Source organism: Neopelma chrysocephalum, unplaced genomic scaffold, assembly GCF_003984885.1.
Source record: "Neopelma chrysocephalum unplaced genomic scaffold, ASM398488v2 Primary Assembly neopelma1_119, whole genome shotgun sequence".
Taxonomy (NCBI): domain Eukaryota; kingdom Metazoa; phylum Chordata; class Aves; order Passeriformes; family Pipridae; genus Neopelma; species Neopelma chrysocephalum.
Genome location: NW_020897781.1, coordinates 459,714 through 478,417, shown reverse-complemented (window position 1 = coordinate 478,417; position 18,704 = coordinate 459,714). Strand labels below are relative to the sequence as shown.

The 18,704-nt window shown below is 49.6% G+C and overlaps 1 protein-coding gene across 2 annotated transcripts; it reads left to right on the top strand.

Moving 5' to 3' along the window:
• Positions 1–18,092, top strand: ASXL1 (ASXL transcriptional regulator 1). Of its 2 annotated transcripts, XM_027697392.1 has the most exons (13): positions 1–41; positions 2,736–2,886; positions 4,656–4,738; positions 7,850–7,958; positions 9,046–9,166; positions 9,241–9,335; positions 9,674–9,767; positions 10,033–10,185; positions 10,584–10,747; positions 10,834–10,930; positions 11,402–11,507; positions 11,894–12,509; positions 13,245–18,092. In XM_027697392.1, exons 3-13 carry the CDS (start codon positions 4,683–4,685, stop codon positions 16,131–16,133), a joined length of 4,500 nt encoding a protein of 1,499 aa, XP_027553193.1. In that variant the 5' UTR covers positions 1–41; positions 2,736–2,886; positions 4,656–4,682; the 3' UTR covers positions 16,134–18,092. The 2 variants fall into 2 exon arrangements, with proteins under 2 accessions (XP_027553193.1, XP_027553191.1); XM_027697390.1 differs by lacking the exon at positions 2,736–2,886 and having other exon boundaries at positions 7–41.
• The last annotated feature ends 612 nt before the right edge of the window (positions 18,093–18,704 follow it).

Here is an 18,704-nt window from a genome sequence, read left to right as displayed (position 1 = left end):
GGAGGAAGAAGGAGCGCACGTGGGCCGAGGCCGCCCGCCTGGTGAGGCCCGGGGTGGGGGCGCTCCGAGGAAGGGGCGCGGGGGCTCGGCCGGGCCCCGGGGCCTCCCCGCCGCGCCCGGCCCCTCCCCGAGTAACGGGGCCGGCGGCGCCGCCATCGCGGCCGTGGGGCCGAGCCGGGGGCCGGGGCCGCCCAGGGGGTTGCGGGCGGTGCTGCCCGTGCCCGCCCCGGACCCGGGGCCGCCGGGGCCGGGGGTCTCCTTCTCGCTTGTTTCCCTTCCCCGGCCCGATGGGAAGGGGATGCGCCCCCGGCGCGGTGCGAGCGCGGCCCCCGGCCCTCCGGGGGGGCTCCGGAGCGAGCTGCCTGCCCTCCGCCGGGGGTCCCCGCGGCCTCCGCCGCCTCCCGCTGGTCCCGGCTCCCGGGATGGGCTCGGGAGGTGCCGTCCCGCAGCGGGTCGGTGTGTGCCGGGCGGGGTTGTGGGGACGGGTCGGTCCATTCTCCTCCTTTCGGATGGTTTAAGGCTCCGTGGGGCGAACCTGAGCCTCTGGAGAGAGCCTGGCCTGGAGCCCGGGCACGGCTGCTGTCAAAAGTTTCTGGTTTAATTAGCGGGGATGCGGGTTCCCTCCCTGTGCAGGGCTGCCCCGGAGAAGCAGCTGTACGGAACATCCATGAATCAGCCCGTATTTGGTCACTTTTGGGGTTGGGAGACATGGCCACGGGTATGTCTTAGTCCTTTTGTTTTAGGGAATCTCCTTGTTGAGGTCTTCCAAGTTCCAAGCCCTGCCCTGCTCCAGTGGTGTCTGTGGGAATGCTGCTGTTGTTGGACTTCCCTCTGTGAAGTGTTTGAGTCAGATCTGTCTTGGACCTCAGTTGTGAACTAGGAAATATAACAAGACAAATAACTTCAGTTCAACAATCAGGTGCTGGTCAGAGGTTTGATTTAAGGGCTGCATGTGGAGGTATTTAGGCTGGTTGCTTGGCAGTTGGGTGGTCAGAGCTGGCTGGAGAGAGCAGGTTCTCTCCTGGTGACACAGTGACACAGATCTATGCGGGTGCAGGAGTGCCAGTCCACGGAGTAAGGGATGATCCAGCTGCCTGTAGTTGGGGTGAACAGATCCCTGGTTTCCTTCCTGTAGCCCTGTCAGTGGTGTTCAGTACATGTGTTCCTCCTGTGTAGCCCACGGACTTCTGTAGAAACAGTTCTACAGGGCTTGAGGGTGGTTGTTTTCTTTGTTTTCTTCTGTTGCTGTGCGTGTGTTTTGGTTTTGCCAGCCCAGGTTATGGCTTGGAGCATATAAACATTCAGAGGAACAGTGTGGGTGAGTCCAGGGAGACTCATGTCTGGTACTGAGGATGTTGAGGATAAGTCTTTGTGCTCCCGGGTAAGATTTCTTTGGCTATTGGAATGTTTTCTTACTGCTTGCCAGGAAGAAACCTAATCAGACAAGCATCTGTCTTCCAGCAACTTGCATCATCTTTTGTGTGTAAATTATAATATTTTAGACTCACGTGGCTTTGCTTGAAAAACCAAAGAAGGGCTTAGGGCAGCCTCTGTGGAACTTCACTGTGGGAGCCTGGTGGTCTGGTTCTCCATGATGCATTTCTCCTTGTGGTCCAGGTTCTGTGAGCCAGGTGTGTCATTGCAGGTGGCAGGGATGCTTTCCTGGTAGGTGACCCCGGGGGCAGAGGCTGTGCCATGTGACCTTGCACAAAGTCAGCTCATACAAACATCCTGAGCCCTGACAGATGAAAAAAAAAATCAGTATTTACAGGCTGCCCAAAGCAGCACATGAGACACTGACTTTAAAGCAGTCACCTAATACATCTCAGCCTCACAAGATGGGGAAAGGAAGCCTTCACACAGTTCCTCTCACCTGTCTTTTGGCCAGAACCTCAGGCACAGTGGGTGCATGAGGTGTCTAAGCCTCAACAGCATCTTAGAGCCATTGATGAACCAGAAATAGAACGATCTCATACTAGATTATCCACTTAGAGGGACCTACAGTTGCGTAGCTGCACTTCCAGCTTGCAGGACTGATTGTAAATCCACTAAAAATAGATCTTTATTTCACACTAGTCTTACACATGCTCCCTGTCAAAATGCTTTTAATTTCCCTCTCTGACGTGCACTGGTATATTTTGTATTCCTCTCAACGTTTCTGAGAATCACAGGCAAAAGTGCTTTTCAGTGTTGCTACTCCTACAGAGCCAAAGCTCTGCACTTTCCTTAAAATAAGCCTTTAAAGATTCGTCTGGATGCCCAGAGCCATGGCACTATCCCACAAATGGTGTCAGAACTGGATGTCCAGTAAATTAATTGGGGAAGTGATGTAAACTTCCATAATTAGGGGCACAGGAATCCTTGGCTATAAACAGTGGAGGGGGAGAAATTTCTGTTTTGGGGATAAGGAATAGCTAACAACTAATGCTGAAGTTGCAGCTCTGGGTGGGAAGGTTGACGTGGCAGTGGAAGTGTCAGGTTGGAGAAGGATGGAGGGCCAGCTCTGGAGGCTGGGGTTTGGTGCCTAAAGCTTGCAGGATCCTCTCTCCCCCAGTTCTTCCATTAAGGGCTCTGTGCACTTAATACAGCTCTTGATTGGAAATTGTTCCCCTGAGTGCAGATTCTTTTATCCATATGTAAATGCTCCTTCGTGCTCAGTTTTAGGCCGCGTATTTCGCTTGCTGTGTCTGTCACTAGAGAGAGGTTTGAATAATTCCCTGATTTTTTTGGAACAGGCGTGTTGCGTTTGGCGGATCTCGCTGGGCTCGGGAGCGATGCATTTCCCCGTGTCAGCTGTCTGCTGCCTTTGAGTGACGGGGTGACAGCTCAGGAGGGAGGCATGGAGACCTTGTGACCCATGGAAGGAGGAAAAAGTGTGATGGAGCTGTGTGGAATTAAATTAGTTTACTGTCTCTGAATATGGCTTATCACTCGCTTTGATCTTTGCTTTAAACTCTTTGTGTTTTCATTGGGTTTCAACTGAGGTTAGTTCTCAAATTCCCTTCCCCATCCAGGTTTTTCCCTCATTCTCAGATGCTTGTGAGCTTCAGGCATCTGCAAAATACCTGTTGGGTAGGTATGATTTAAGGAATTCCTTTTACAGAATCACAGAATGGTTTGGATTGGAAAGGACCTTAAAGATCATCTCCGTTCCAACCCCTTGCCATGTGCAGGAGCACTTCCACTCCAGGTTGCTCCAAACCCTGTCCAGCCTGGCCTTATCACAACATATTGTTGAGGTGCAGAACTAGAGTGACATAGGTTGGGTTCCTCTTTACTGGTGGAAGGTGGGGATGGTTTGGAGGTGAAAATGGAGCCTTGCACAGCTTTGGGGTGGTTTTGCACGTGTCCTGTTGCCGTGGCTGCCACAGTGACTCACTTCTAGATGTTGCTGATAGAAATGGGGCGTTTGGGTCTCTCCAGTCGGTTCCTACATGAGTCAGACTGAGAGACAGCACAGTGTTGCTGACTCCTACAGCATGGGGACAGACAACACCGGGGCTGTGCCTCGTATGTCCGCGACATCGGGGGAATTTAGACCAGAGTTACGATAAAAAAGTTCCCGAGTGAATTGCTGCTTTTCGGGCCTGTTCCAGGCCATGTCCTGTGCCTGTCTCACCCTGTCTTTCCTCACTCAGCCCCAGGTCTGTCGAGCCCAGTGCCTTTGCATTCCGAGAGCAGCACTGTCTGCTGCAGGGGAAGGCAAGAGCCGGCGTGTGGTCGGCAGCTGTAGGGTAATCTGCTCCCAAAGAGGCAGCGTGGTTTACATCTACTGCAGCTTATTTTTGCTCATTGTTTCCTGTTTATGTGGGTAATCTTCTTATCCACAGAAATGTCCGGTCCTCTCTTTGAATCCTGGAGTTCTTGCTTCTAGACATTTCGGAGCACTTAAGTTCCACAAGCTTTAAAAGAAAATCAAGTAATAACCTCTTTAGTTCTTTGGCAATTCTATTCTTCATATAATATGTGGAAGGATGATTTGTTATTTATTTTGTTGCCTTTTAATATCTGATTTTCCTCATTTTGTATCAAAGGCAAGCACTCAGTCTTTTTAGTGTCTCCAGCCATATTTTTTTTCCAAATCCTTTACTGTTATTTTGTTCTTTTCTGAATTCTGTCCTTCTCTGACACGAATTCTGACTCTCAGCTCTGGTTCCCTTCTTGGGATGGAGCAAAGATGAAATGAATGCAGTAATCCAAGGAAAGTACACTATTGGACTGTATGGCTGTACTAAAAGTAATACTTCCAGTGGCAGAAAAATACCGGATGCTTTGTGGAGAGGTAAGAGAACACTCTACATCATTAAAGGTCACTGACCTGATGTTCAGTTTTGAAGGTTTATGTGGCAGCAGCTTGGTCTAATGTATACTGAAGTCTACTGGATGTCTATAGTCTATAGTAAAGCTTCCCCTGGGGTCAAGGCCAAATTCTGCAGCTTTTTCTCCTCCATGTTTGTATTTCAGTTCATTAGGGACCAGATGAAGGTAAAGCCTTTTGTGATGCTCACTGGGATCTTGAGGTAGCCTGAAATTTTACTGTGTGTCTTTGCAGATGAATCAAGTTTGATTATTGGGTCTGGGCCACAGCTGATAGAGTAGTTCTGGGAATGCAGAAGCCAATTCTGTAATAACACATGGTCTTTCTGTCTTTTCAGGTGCTGGAAAATTACTCTGATGCTCCCATGACCCCAAAACAGATTCTGCAGGTCATAGAGGCTGAAGGACTAAAGGAAATGAGGTTAGTATTGATGATCTTGTCTAAACCAGCACGGAGCATGGGGGAGGCAGTGTATGAAGGCTTGTGTTGCTTCGTGCATTTCTGCCTCATCCCCAGCCCACTTTGCTTCCCTTTTTCTCTTTCCAGCCTGGTAATTTCAGATGACAGTACAGACATTTATATACAGGTTGTGGGGTTTTTTCTTTGACAATAACTGGAGGCTGTTTGTGGATTTTTTTACAACATAGAGAGTCCCTTCACCCACCTATTGTGAAATAAATGCCTCTTGCAGATCAGACCCCTTCATTGTGCTGTGCTTACCACTCACTCGCGTGGTTCTCTCACGAGTAGCTCCCAGCAGTTTCTGCTATTGTGACTCGAGTTTGAGAATGGTTTAAGTTTTATCTCCTCTGATGCTTCATTTCCAGAGCAGACATTATGTTTTAGGAGACTCAAGTCAGTCTTCTTTATTTTATGTCACTACACTGGCTGCTGCTCAGATTCTCGAGCACTGAGAGTGCAGCTCACACGGTTGTGACTCTTGACATTGATGCCCATCTCAAGGTGGTTTTCATATGGAAAAGAACCTGATATAGAGCCTTGGAAAGGGCAGAAGTGGGAGACTGCTTTCCTTGGTTAAGTTCCTGTGAGCTTCCATCTGTTTCCATGACAGTAGTAGAAATACAGAGTGTCTTGCAGCTCAAAGAAAGTGGGTAACTGTGATAGTCCAAATGCCTCAGTTAGTGCTGCCTGGCAAAAGAAAAAAGGAAGTTCAACTACCAGAGACAGAAAAAGCTGCTGCCCAGGGAGGGACTTCTGGGAAATCCAGATGCATGGACTGTTTCTAGTCTTGCTTCCCCCTCCCCTTGTTTCTGTGGACTGTTTTCCACCCTGATGTTTGCGTTTCCTGATCCTGTACTTTACCCACCTACAGAAGGTAAATTGGTTTCTCCTGGGACCTAAATGTTAGCTTGTTTCTGCTCCTCATTTGTGTGAAATCAGGAAACAGCTGGGGTTTAAACAGTGAAAATCAGTGACATGTACAGAAGTGTTGGGTGTGGGACCCGCCCTTGTTTGGAGAGGTGCAGGGCCCGTGTGTGCAACTGCATCAAATTTGGAGCTGTTGGAATGCCCACCTGCCAAGGGCTTACCAGAAGGGTGGAGAGGGACTTTTCACAAGGGCACATAGTGATAGGATAAAGGGGAGTGGCCTTAAGGTGAAGGAGGGTAGATTTAGATTGGATATTAGGAAGGAATTCTTTATTGTGAGGGTGGGGAGGCCCTGGCACAGGTTGCCCAGAGAAGCTGTGGATGCCCCATCCCTGGAAGTGTCCAAGGCCAGGTTGGACGGGGCTTGGAGCAACCTGGTCTAGTGGAAGGTGTCCTTGCCCATGGCAGGGGAGTGGAATGAGATGAGCGTTAAGGTCCCTTCCCAACCCAAACCATCTTCAGATTCTATGATTCTTGTTGAGGAGATCTTCACTGGTTTGGATATGGGCAGTGGTTTCACAGACGTGAGTAGAATTCAGACAGATTTTAATGAGGACTTTCATACAGTTTTGCTTCAATCAGTCCTCTACAACTCTCACATCAGTCCTGTTACCTAAGCAGGCAGTTGCAGGTCTCTGTGCACAGACTGTCCTCTGCCAAAGGTAATAGCAGGGCTCTTCACACACAGAAATTATCCTGTGCTTTCCCAGTTTTTACAAGTGGCCTGTCACAGTGTATAAGTAAAGACCAGACTTCAGAGCATGTGTCAGGTTAAATCCCACAAAGCTAACTAATTCCTTTAAAGGTCGGTGGTTTCCCTTGGGATATCTGTTTTTCCTTCCCCGGTCATTAATTCTCTGCTGTAAGAAAAGATTGTTTTCTTCAGAGCATGATTGTTCACAGAATAAAGGCGGTGAGCCTGCCTGGTTGATCGTGCAGCCGCCTTGCTGGTGCTTGTATAGAAGCCCTTCCTGAAACTCCATTTCCTGAAGGAAATAGCTCAGTGCCTCAAGATGTTTTTCCCTCTGAATCAGTCCTGAGATGGGGCTCCCCAGTTCAGGGGTCACGCTGCTCTGCCAGGAGGGCCATGTTCCATATGGGACACTGATGTTCCCATGAGGCTGCTGCTCGAGCCAGGACACCGGGCCCAGCACCATACTGAGTTTAGCTACTTTAACAGTGTTTTAGCTGCTTGCTTTTCTCTTGTTTCGGGGAAAATTACTTACTTTGCTGTTTTAATAGAACTCTGTGGCTGGTGAGTGTGCTTGGAGCATCCGGTAAACACAGAGGGGAAAGCACTGTCTAACAGGACACGAGGCTGGAAATTTTATTCATGTTATCTAAAAGTGATACAGGGTAACTTTGCCTGTTGCCAAGGCCTATGAAGGAATGTCCAAAATCCAAACACATTCAGGGTGCAAACAGAGCGTTCTAAGTTTTCGATTTGAGGATGATTTTCTTAGAAGTATTTTATCTCGATCCAGTTTTCGGTTTCACTTTTACTAAAAATGCAGTCAGTGCTGCTGTAATGTCTCTTCCAGATAACTTTCTGCCTGTACATGTGGGACTGAGTGGAAAACACAATATTACGTGGCACAGCAGCTCCGTTGGTGTGAGCGTAGGATGGGGCTTTAACCAGGGGGCTGCATAGAACCTGTGAGTGAGTGAGTGAGTGCATCAGAGCCTTCATCTCAAGCTCTGCTTGTGCAGTTTGGTCTGTGACATGTCGGGGAGACATTCCAGTAACACGTGTGTGTGCAGTTTGTTTACGTCTTTCTACTGCTGAATAAATCTGGGGTTTTTGTAAAGTCAATCCAACACTGAAGGTATCAAGCAGAGGAGGGGAGGAAACAGGTAATAAAAGTCAGAAATGTCTAAAACCAGATGAGAGGGCAGCTAAAAATTGGTGTCACATTTCCTGTTTGCTGCCGATGGCTCGGTGTGATGTGCTGAGGCTGATGTACAGGTCAGAATGAAAGCAGTGACACTGTTCTGACTGAAGTGTCTGTCCCATAAAGTTTATGACATCACCTCTGTTCCCCTCTGTCAGCTAAATGGTGCCCTTTTAACCAGATCACTCAGGCTGTTTTCTTGATAAACCCATCTCTTAAACTATTCCCTCTCTTCCTTCCTCTGTTCCAGTGGCACATCTCCCCTGGCCTGCCTCAATGCCATGCTCCACTCCAATTCCCGGGGAGGGGACGGGCTCTTTTACAAACTGCCTGGACGAATCAGCCTTTTCACACTCAAGGTAAATGCTGAGCTCTGCTCCCAGGTGTGAGTTCTGCTCCTTGTGCAGGGCTGAGTGTTACTTGCCACTGAGTATCAGGGGCAGTGTGCTGCAGGTGGGACTGTCATGTGAGAGAGAGTCTGGAATTCATTATTTCCTTGAAGCTTGTACCTTTCAGCTATATTCAGCCATCTATGATAAATAACTTTCAAAAAACCCCCTATTTTTTCTTGAATTGCACAAGCAAAATAAATCCTCTTATTGCAGTACCTGGTGTCCACTCAGGCAGCTGCTTATTGGAACAGTCCCATGCATTCCCTTGCTGCCAGCCACAAGGGAAAACAGCCAGCCAAGGAATTAAATTGGTCCAAGAGCTTGTAGCAACAAGTAAAATCTTGATAGGAAAATGCATATTTATTCTTTTGGTTGGTTGTTTTGTGTTCCACCACATTCAGTGTTATTTAGCATCAGTATTTTCCTCAAATCTTGAAGTGTCTCTGGAACATGTTTTTTAATTTTTCATTTATTGTCCCAGTAGTCTTAAATATTGAAAATGTTTCTGGTCTTGGGCTTTTCTTTTGTATTGTTTTGTACTGTTGGATTCCCTGATGAATACCAGCTTGATAGACAACAGGTATCTCAGCTGTTTCATTTCTATCTATTTTCTGTTGTTAGAAAATCTTGTTGAATCGCCCTATTTTGCTGAAAATAGGTGGCATTGAAATGGCTTTGCTTGTACAAGTAGAAAAAAAAAATCTCCTAAGCTTACTGTCTTAGTATTTGGCTCCTCTAATGCTACCTGTTCTTTCTTAGCAAGAATGAGGTAGTTCTTTTTAATAGAATCTCCTTGCTTACAAAAAATTTTGACAAATTATTAATCTTTTTAATTGAATTAATTATTATTAACCTGATATTTTAGGGGGGTGAGTTACTCGTCTAGGAGGGCACTATGACCTGCTTGTAGTTTAGGTGACCTCTGTTCTGTTGTGAGCTCACATGTACTTTAAAATATCTTTTCTGCATCAGGGATTAAGGTTAAAGGCTCCCACTGGTGTAAGTTTGGGAGGGAGGGAGGGCTGTATCCACCTCAGTTGTGTTTCCCCTCTAGAAGGATGCCTTGCAGTGGTCCCGGAACCTGTCAGTGCCAGAAGGGGAGGAGCTGGAGGACACAGCAGATGCAGAAAGCTGTGGGTCCAACGAAGCCAGCACTGTGAGTGGTGACAATGATGGTAAGTGTCTGGTGGCATGAACCCTAAACTCTAGGGCCTACTCCTGTGTCTGACTGAGAGCCCATCTCTTTCAGTGTCTCTAGATGAAACCTCCTCTAACGCCTCCTGTTCCACAGAATCTCAGAGCAAGGGACCTGCTACCAGGGAGAGCTACAGAACCGCTTCCCAGGTAGGAAAAAGTGGGACTAATGGGAAGAGTGAAGCCTCTCAAGGGGAGCTGTTGTTGCTGGTGGGGTGGTGTGACAGGGACTAGTTGTGCACAGGTGCCTCAGGGTTGAGGGACTGTTTCCTTGGGTGAGGAGTTGGCAGGATGGGGAGGGATCATGTACAGGAAGGCAAAGTTGAATTCTCTGCTAGTCCTGAGTATAGTGACGTCTGAAGACTTGCCTAGGAGCCAGGCAGTTAGTTCTTTAACCAAAGAACATCATGCTGTTTAGAAGATCATTTTACTCTTCCCTAATGTCTTCAATTCCTTTGTTTTCTTTTTGGTTTCTATCTGGCCTGCAGACAACCAAACAGAAGAAAAAGACGGGTGTGATGCTGCCTCGGGTGGTGTTAACCCCGCTGAAAGTAAATGGGGCACACATGGAGTCTGCCTCGGGTGAGCATGGCTTTGGGAGGGGGTTCCTAATGACCTCACAGATCTCTCTCAACCTCCCAGTCATCCGTGTTTGCCTGAGGATTTCTGTAACACCTGCTGAGAATGAGTGTGACTGCAGAGAGTTGTGTGCATGTTTAACTCCATCGAAATAGTTGGGCAATACCCCATAATAGCAGATCTGTCAGTAACAGATAATTCCTGCATGTCCAACCACTCTCCCTTTGGCTGTTCTTTGTGTATTTTTATGAAGTTGGTTTGCTTTCAGGGTTCACAGGAAGGCACGCTGACGGAGAGAGCAGCAGCACATCCAGCAGCAGCAGCAGCTCCTTGGCCTTGTGCAAAACCAGCCTGCGCAGTAGGACAGAGATAAACAGGGATCCTCCACAGCTGCTGAGGGGCATCCGAAAGCCCACGGCTGGTATGTGCCTCTGGTAACAGGTAGAAGAATAATCGGTGATGTTGAATCTGAGAAAGGAGTGCCGGGATCTCTTCCCTCAGGAGGCATTTGATGATCTGAGGTCGTAAGCCAGGCTTTCCACCCTGAACATTAGTGAGACAGTTGCTTAAAAGTTTGCCTGGTCTGAAGAGAAGCATCGAGAATTGTACCTGAATATGGCAGAACTGTGACCTCATATTAAAATTCCAGATGTGTCTATTAATTACTGTGCTGGAGTCATTCTTCACACTTGCATGCTGCAGTCTTTCTCGTCTCTCTTGCTCCTTTTGCTGTAGTAGTTTAAATTAATTTCCTGCCCATCAGGCTGAAATGCTTATATACACCAATGTTAATTTTATTTGCCTGTCCTTAAACTCCAGGGCAAATGAAACGGAACAGGGGTGAGGATATTGACTTTGAAACCCCTGGCTCCATCCTCGTCAACACAAACCTGCGGGCGCTGATCAACTCCAGGACCTTTAACGCGCTCCCGTCGCACTTCCAGCAGCAGCTGCTTTACCTCCTGCCCGAAGTGGATAGACAGGTATGAGCACTCGGGTGTTTTCCCTTCACTGGTTGCCCCTTGAGTGAGGAACAGCTGGAGCAGACGTGTCCTGTGTGTCCTGGTAGGTCGGGGCTGATGGGCTGATGCGCCTCAGCGGCAGCGCTCTGAACAACGAGTTCTTCACCCACGCCGCGCAGAGCTGGAGAGAGCGGCTCGCTGACGGTGAGTGGCTTTGCTTTCCTGGGGAATAGGTGCTCATTTTACGGGATTTTGCAGTTAACAAACAGAAATTTAGTCCAGCTTTTCTGCGTATCCTACTATGTCACCCCCAACTTTTCTTCTTTCTTTTCTTTTTTTCCCCTCCCTCCTTTAAAATCAAAGATGTGATTTCTTTTGGTGCCATGGGACTTTCAGAGCTAAGTGGTGAAGGTATAAAGTAGTGCCAGGCTTATCTTTCCTTAAATGGTGGCCTGTGTCTGGTTAAATATGATTTTTTCCACACTTGCTTGAGGCTGTGTGACTACCATCCTTATGGAGCTGCAGGCAGCACATGGATCCAGAGTAGGGTGGGGAGCAGGGTGGTAACAGCCTGTCCTTCGTATATGCAGCTGCTATACTGTTCAAACACTAGAGGTTGCATTTGCAGAATCAGTTTTGTTTGGAACTGAATTTCAGTCTCTTGCTTCCATGTAGGTGAATTCACCCACGAGATGCAAGTTCGAATCCGGCAGGAGATGGAAAAGGAAAAGAGAGTGGAGCAATGGAAAGAGAAGTTCTTTGAGGACTACTATGGACAAAAGTGAGAAGTTTTACCTTGTCGATCCTGTTTTATCCATGTTTATGCAGATGCAGCACAAACTCCTTGAAATATAGAGGTTGTCAGGTGAATTGTTCCAGCTGTTGCTCCAGGAAAATCCTTAGTGGAATTGGCTGGGTCATAGAATTTTGTAACCTATCTATTTTGTGTCCAAGACAAGTTAATATTACTTGTTTTTCTTTGCAAATATTTACATTTTCTTATTTTTCTCATCCCCTGTGATAGCAATGTGGTGAATGTGCGGGTTCTCCCCTTGCAGGGTGAGTTAACGAGGGTTTGATGAGTCTCTGCCCATGGTGGTGCTATTCAGTAACACTGACATCGGGGAGGCCTTCGGGTCTGAGCTGGTTTTTGTGTTTGCCCCATAGGTTGGGCCTGAGCCAGGAAGAATCCCAGGAGAAGAATTCGGTGCAGGAAGATGCTGAGAACAGGACAGAGCTGCCTGTTAAAGGAGAAGCGAGGCTGCCCCGCGGGCCGACCACGCGGCAGAGGGACGGACGCTTCCGGAAACGCTCCCGGGCCGACCTGCGGTGCCGGGCCAGGAGGAGCCTGTACAGGCTGCGGGAACCTGAGCACACAGAGGCTCCCAAAGACTCTGCTCCCGTGGGGCCAGATTCCTCCCTCCATAAAGAGCCAAAGCCTGAGACAGACCTGAAGAAAGATGATCTGACTAGCCCCTCAGCTGCAGGACTGAAGGCAGAGAGTTCTGAGCTGCACCTCTCTCCAGAGACTTCCAAATCACACAGCAAATCGGAAGATCTGTCGCTGGCAGCTGGGAACAGAATTCCCAGTTTGCCCCAGGAGAACTCTGCTCAGGAGTCCAAGGAGCAGAAGAGGAAAAGCTTTGAGGAGGCTGCCTCCGCGTCCTTCCCCGAAAAGAAGCCCCGGCTTGAAGATCGTCAGTCCTTTCGTAACACAATTGAAAGTGTTCACCCAGAAAAGCCACAGCCTACTAAAGAGGAGCCCAAAGTCCCACCCATCCGGGTAAGAAAGAGCTTTAGAGCTGCTGGGTGTCTCAGGTCTATTGTGCTCAGCAGCATCAAAACATTACTAAAACGTCAAGTGTTGCCACCTTACGAGAAGGAGTCGAAGGGTTTCATTGGTAGAGCTGGTGAAGTGCCTCTGATTGCCACAGTCTGCTGTCAAATTTAGACAGGCAAAGAATGTAAAGTCATCCCAAGGTCTTTGCACAAGAGCACAGGGTAACCTTGACTTGCTCCCTTGGTTGGCATTTCTGTGGATACAGAAAGCACTTTGCCTGAGATGAGCTGATTTGTAGCAAAAGACCTTCAAATCGTGTACTTTATCCTGTGTAGTTCCTCAGTTCCTTTTCTTGACAGAATCTCAGTATTGCTTCTGACTTCTCCTGTTTTGACTAGAGATATCCATTTTGGTAGCTCCAGGGTGGTCATCCTGGTGTAGGAAAGAACAGTTTGATACGTCTGAAGACGTGAATGTAAATAACTTGCTTTGTATTTGCCTGTGGGCTCCAATAAAACAATATTAGTGTGAACTGAGCTTTACAGAGCACGTAGCCGAGGTTACAAAAACGTGCTGCTTCTCTGTATAAAGTAGTTCCTAAGTTGAAATTTGAAATTTTTTACTGAATTCTTGTGAGAGGAGTTGCGATGAGAAGAACTGCGATGAGCAGATGCCAATAAAAAGCGTTTCACTGGAGGTGGTCAGCGTTAGAACTAACCGCTCTTCCCTTTCTTTCAGATTCAACTTTCACGTATTAAACCACCCTGGGTGGTTAAAGGTCAGCCCACTTACCAGATCTGCCCCCGGATCATCCCCAGCACGGAGCCCTCCGGCCGGGGCCGCCCCGGGGCCCGGACCCTCGCAGACATTAAGGCCCGTGCTCTGCAAGCCCGAGCCCAGCGCGAAGCCGCCACTGCCGCCATCGGAGGAGGGGGTGGCCCAGGCGGGGGGAGAAGCACCGATGAAGGAGGAGGTGGAGGAGAACCCGGCAGGCGTTCCCAGCACAGGAGATCCAAGAGAGCTCATGGAAAGCGTGCGTCAGATCTACAACGAGCACAACTACAGTCGCCTGTTCCTCTGAGCAGAGGGAAGGCCGACTCTGGGGGGGCTGCTCAGGAGGCCAACGTGAATTCCTGCCTCTCTTCCAGACCAGACCGCTCTTCCTCAAAGAGCGAGGGGAGTGGCCTTCCAGGCTGTGCTGCAGGTGCTGGCTCAGGGGACACTCAACCCGGTGATGGGTCACCCCGGAGGCCATTCTGTGACGCTGTGACTGGGTCATCCTTGGACAATGTGACTCCTGAGAGGCCGGAGGAGAGCCCTGAGCAGCTCCTCTGTGACCCAAGGACCGAACCCCCACCTTGTGCTACGTCTCTGGAGAGCACAAAGCTGGGATGTGCAGTTCCCGTGGTGACCGGTCTGTGTTCTGGGGGGCAGGGAGCAGGGGTCAGTCCCACGGGAGACAGGGCTGTGGTGGAACTCGGAGATGTTGGTGCTCCCACCATACAGCTGGATTATCCTTCTGATGTAAAGGAAAATTCTTCCAGCTGTCCTTTTCTGCCAGAGTTGTCATCGAGTGGTACAGAACGCCACGATCCAGAGACGGTGTCTAGGTTTAGATTTAACAGCTCTGAAACTTTTATGGAAAAATGTGGTGCTGATAGTAATACCTCCAGAACGGTGACTGCTGGAGTGAAGAAAGTGATCCCTGTGGCGTGTGACGCTGCCCAGCTGCAGGCAGGGAAAGGCAGTGATGGCAAACAGCGTAATGAGGAACAAAATGCAGAGGCTCTGGTGCAGCCCTCTGTGCATGGTGGCTTTATTTCTCAGAATAGGAGAGATACCTCTGAAAAGCTCCTGCAGCCAAGGGAGAGGTGCCTCAGAACCGAACCAGGAAACGCACACCAGCCCCTGGGAGAGACGCAGGAGCCGAAGGCAAGTGGAGATGAGGAAATACAGAGTACGCACAGTGAAACAACAGACACTGCTTCTGACTGGGAAGGGGACGTGGCTGATGAGAATGTGGAGGTGGAGATGTGCTTCAGAAGTGTCAACTGTAGGGAGGTGGCTGGGAAAGGCTCTTCCTGTCACAGCAGCAATGAGAGGTGCAATGGGATTAGGTCAAAATCGTCTGTGGAGGCAGATAGCCCGGCCTGTGCTGGGGACTCCCCTGCACCCCCATCCCAGAGGTGGGGACCCCCCGCGCCGTTGCCCCAGAAAGTCAAGCGTCCGACCAGTTCTGCTCGGCCCCTGTCCTCCATCGAGACCAACAACCCCCTGGTGATGCAGCTGCTGAAGGGGAAACTTCCACTGGAGGAAGTTCTTCCAGTGTCTCACGTCGACATCAAGCTGGAAATTGCACAGCCAGTGCTGGAGAAGCAGTCGGAAAGCCTCTCCCTGCACTTGGACAGGGGCAGCAGTCGCTACTTTGACAAAGAATCTTCGCCAGAGGTGGGAATAAAGACGAGTGCCCGAAGCAGGAGTGATGACATCCACTCAGTGAGATCTTCCACAGATCCCCAGGAAAAGACGTGTGGATCGGCAGCAGCATTGCCTAGAGCAGAGGATCAGGCTGTTCCAGAAAAACATTCCAAGGTTGGCTCTACTTTAAGCTGCCAAGACCAACTGGCAAATGTGGCAAGTGCCTCTCCGAAACCTGAAGATGTGGGCCCTCGGGAAAGACAATTTTCTTCCTGTAGCTTCGAGGAGCAGAAGGAGTTGTCCAAGGTCCACCGGCTGCCACAGCACAACCCCTTAACAAGTGTCATGGCAGGTAAAAGCCCGGATAAACTGAACGCCTCTACGGAGCCTCTGTTTTTATCTCCAGCTGTAACTGCTCTTGGACCAAACCAGACAGGAGGTGCATCAGTCAATAAAAGTTACAGTGGAGTTCAAGGCAAAAAGCTCTTTGGTTCTGGTTTTCCTTCCAACCCCAGCGTGAGGCTGCATCATTCCAGGGCTTTGGATCACGGTTCAACCATGGGAACCTTGTCGCCCAGCAAACAGATTCCCTTGGACAAGGGCTGTGCATTGGGAGAAGGAATCCCAGCTGCCAGGGAGGAATGGACTTCAAAGCAGCACGGCAGCACACCAGGAGGGATCAGAAATGAGAACGTGCTGGTGTGTGGCAGCCCAGCCAAGAGTAATGCAGAGAACAGGGGCGATGCAGCCCAGCACCCCACAGAGCTGGCTGGGCACACACAGAGCGAGCCACTAGTCGTGGACTGGCCTTTCTTTAAGTTTTCAAGGGATCCAGGGAAAGGACAGAGTCACCCTTTGGAGCCTTCGTCCATCCCCTCTCAGCTCAACATCAAGCAAGCGTTTTATGGGAAGCTTTCAAAGCTGCAGCTTAATTCCACCAGCTTTAATTATTCATCCAACACTCCGGCTTTCCCCCGAGGCCTTGCTGGGAGCGTGGTGCAGCTCACCCACAAAGCGAACTTTGCTGCGGGCCGGGGCACGACCCTGGCTGTGCAGATGTTTGCTGACAGCAGCAGCGTCGAGGAGATCTCCTTCCAGTGCTCGTGCAGCCTGAAGGCCATGATCATGTGCAAAGGCTGCGGCGCCTTCTGCCACGACGACTGTATAGGACCCTCTAAGCTCTGTGTATTGTGCCTTGTGGTGAGATAATAAATTATGGCCATGGGACAGGTTGTATATTCAGTGTGTGTATTTTGATAATGACTGATCCTAACGCCTGTACACAAAAGTACACAAAGTACTCTCTCTTCATAGTAGAAACGCTGTTACACTTTGTTTTGGTGAGGAAAACGTTGACCTGCCTTCCTGTGGAGATCGACAGTGCAGAGCCTGTTCCTGTTCACCGTGACACCCTGGTCTGGGTGGGCTGTGCCCCGTGGGAGCGATCCTGCTGCTTCCTGCTGTCATGGAATTGCCAGCTGTGCTCTGGTACCGTGCTGAGGCTGATGCCGGGGGGAGAGGCCGTTCGCTGTGGCAATCCATGGACCCTCTGTGGAGGAAATCCTTACATCCAAAGGAACTGGAAGAGGGTGTTTGCTATTTCAGGGCTGTGTGAGGTGAGGCCCTACAGTCTTCCACTCTCCCCTTCTGCCATCTCCATTCCTGGTTTGTGTGGGAAGTGCTGCTGTGCAGTGAGCCTAAGCAGAGAGCTGCCCTGCAGTGATGGTCCTGTGTGGTCTTTGGATGCTACAGCAGACCATGGTGCCCAGGAATGTGCTCTGCAGGTGGCTGTGGAGCCATGTACAGCCCACCATGTGCCAGATGGAGCTGATGTGGAGGATGCAAGAAGAAGAGGACAAAAAGTTCGGGGCAAGTGCCAAGCAAATGCCTTCTGCTGGCCTGCAGGAAGCTGTGTGGCTGGGGAACTGCCTGGCTGAACTCGTGGCCCAGCAGCTGTGCCTGCCTCCTTTGGCCAACTTCCACAAACTGCTGTGGAATGCTGGAGGTTCCCTGGAGCTCGAGGATGTGGGCAGTGAGCTCTGCACTGCAGCCCTGTGGTGAGGACCTGAACCCCACAGCAGCTGAGCTCCTGCAGGCATTGAGCTGTGCATCTATGTGACCATCACCTAACATTTAAAGCAGTGTTCTTTCCTCTTTTTTTTTTTTTAACTTTCTTTTTTTATATTTTCATTCTTGGATGTATAAAGTGAATTATTTGGCTCCTGTAAGTATCCTCTCTGCATCTGTTTGATCATATATTTATATGTTGTACACAGTACTGGCCAACTCTGTAAATGGATGTAATGTACATAGAGCATAAAGGGGTCTTTTTTTTTTTTCCCCCCTTGGATTTTCAGGCTCTACAGCAGTATTGCATTAAAGTGGTGTTAGTTATTGTCAGAGCCACTGTATCCTGTCTTGCCTGACGTGAGGCTCACCACACAGAGGTGTCTGGGTTCCAACAGCCTCCCTGTGCCTGGGTGGACTGTGCTGTGCGGGCTCAAGGATGACCAGGTGGGATTTGCCAACCCAAGCGAGTTCACCAGTCCCTCCTCTAAGCTCTTGGTGGTTGTTGCTGCACCTGAGCTCCCAGGGAATGGCTGTACCTGTGCTGCAGGAAGGTGAACATCCTTGTGCATCCACAGGGAGAGAGCAAAACTGCAACCCTCTTCCTCTTCGGAGCAATTCCTAATCAAGAGTGAATTGCTTCAGTGAGGGGGAGAAGCCGCTGGTTTATTTAGGTGGGCAGTAGCAAGAGTTTTAGGGGGTTTATTTTCATTTCATTTCTTCCTGTCCCTTTTCCAGCTCCATCCTACCTCCCTTCACCATGCACTTTTTTTCAGGCGTGCAAGTTCCTCTTTCAGACACAAGCCTGAGGGGTGCAACAAGTTCAGTCCCCGAGATGGTTTATCCTTAATGCATCCAACAGCCTCATCCCATGGGAATGAGAGCCCAGCGCCCGCAGCACTCTGGCCCGGGCAGGGCTGCGGTGTCGGTGAGGGCGAGCGGAGGTGTGGAACCTGCTTACCAAAGATGGGGGGCTGGCTCTGCCTCCTGGGGGGCCACTGCAGTGTTCAGCTTGGACTGGTCTGGGGGCAGAGCCCTCGGGGGGGGGCCTGCTCGTGTCTGTCCCTTGTGCTATTGGAAAAATAAACACTGTAAAATCTGCTTGTGTGGCTTCAGTCCTTTTTTTCTGAAATCCTCCTCTGTCCTAAGGCAATGTGGTTTTTCCTTTCCTCTTTTTTAACTGGGGGTGTTCCAGAGCTCTGCTCGGGTCACTGACAGGGGGGTGTGTTGCTGCTTGGCTTTGTTAAATCCAGTTTTATGCACTTACAGAACACTGAAGATGGTGCAGCTGCTGCAGAGATGCTGTGAGGCTCTTGGGGAACAGACACTCTGAATGCTGTGAAAGCCACAGTGTGGCTGTGGGACACTGTGGGGCCCCCCATGGTCACAGGCATCCCTGCCCTCCTGGGGTGATGCCCGTGGGCAGCAGCCCTAAGACTGGTCCTAGGATCATGGCAGGTCCTGCTGTTTCTGCCCTCATTGTTGAATAAATGAATCTAAAAATGTTTCTCAAGAGCATAAACAGGTGATGCCAATTACAGTTTATTGAAACTACCTGAAAAATTACTTTATGGCTGTGTCCTTTCTCTTTTCTAGGCAGTAAGGAAATATCAAAATACCAAATTATTATGTGTCTGGGTTCTCAGGGCATGGACATTCTGTGTAGTGAGCAGGGATGTCCTGACTGGGGCTGTGGGAATGCTGAGATCTATG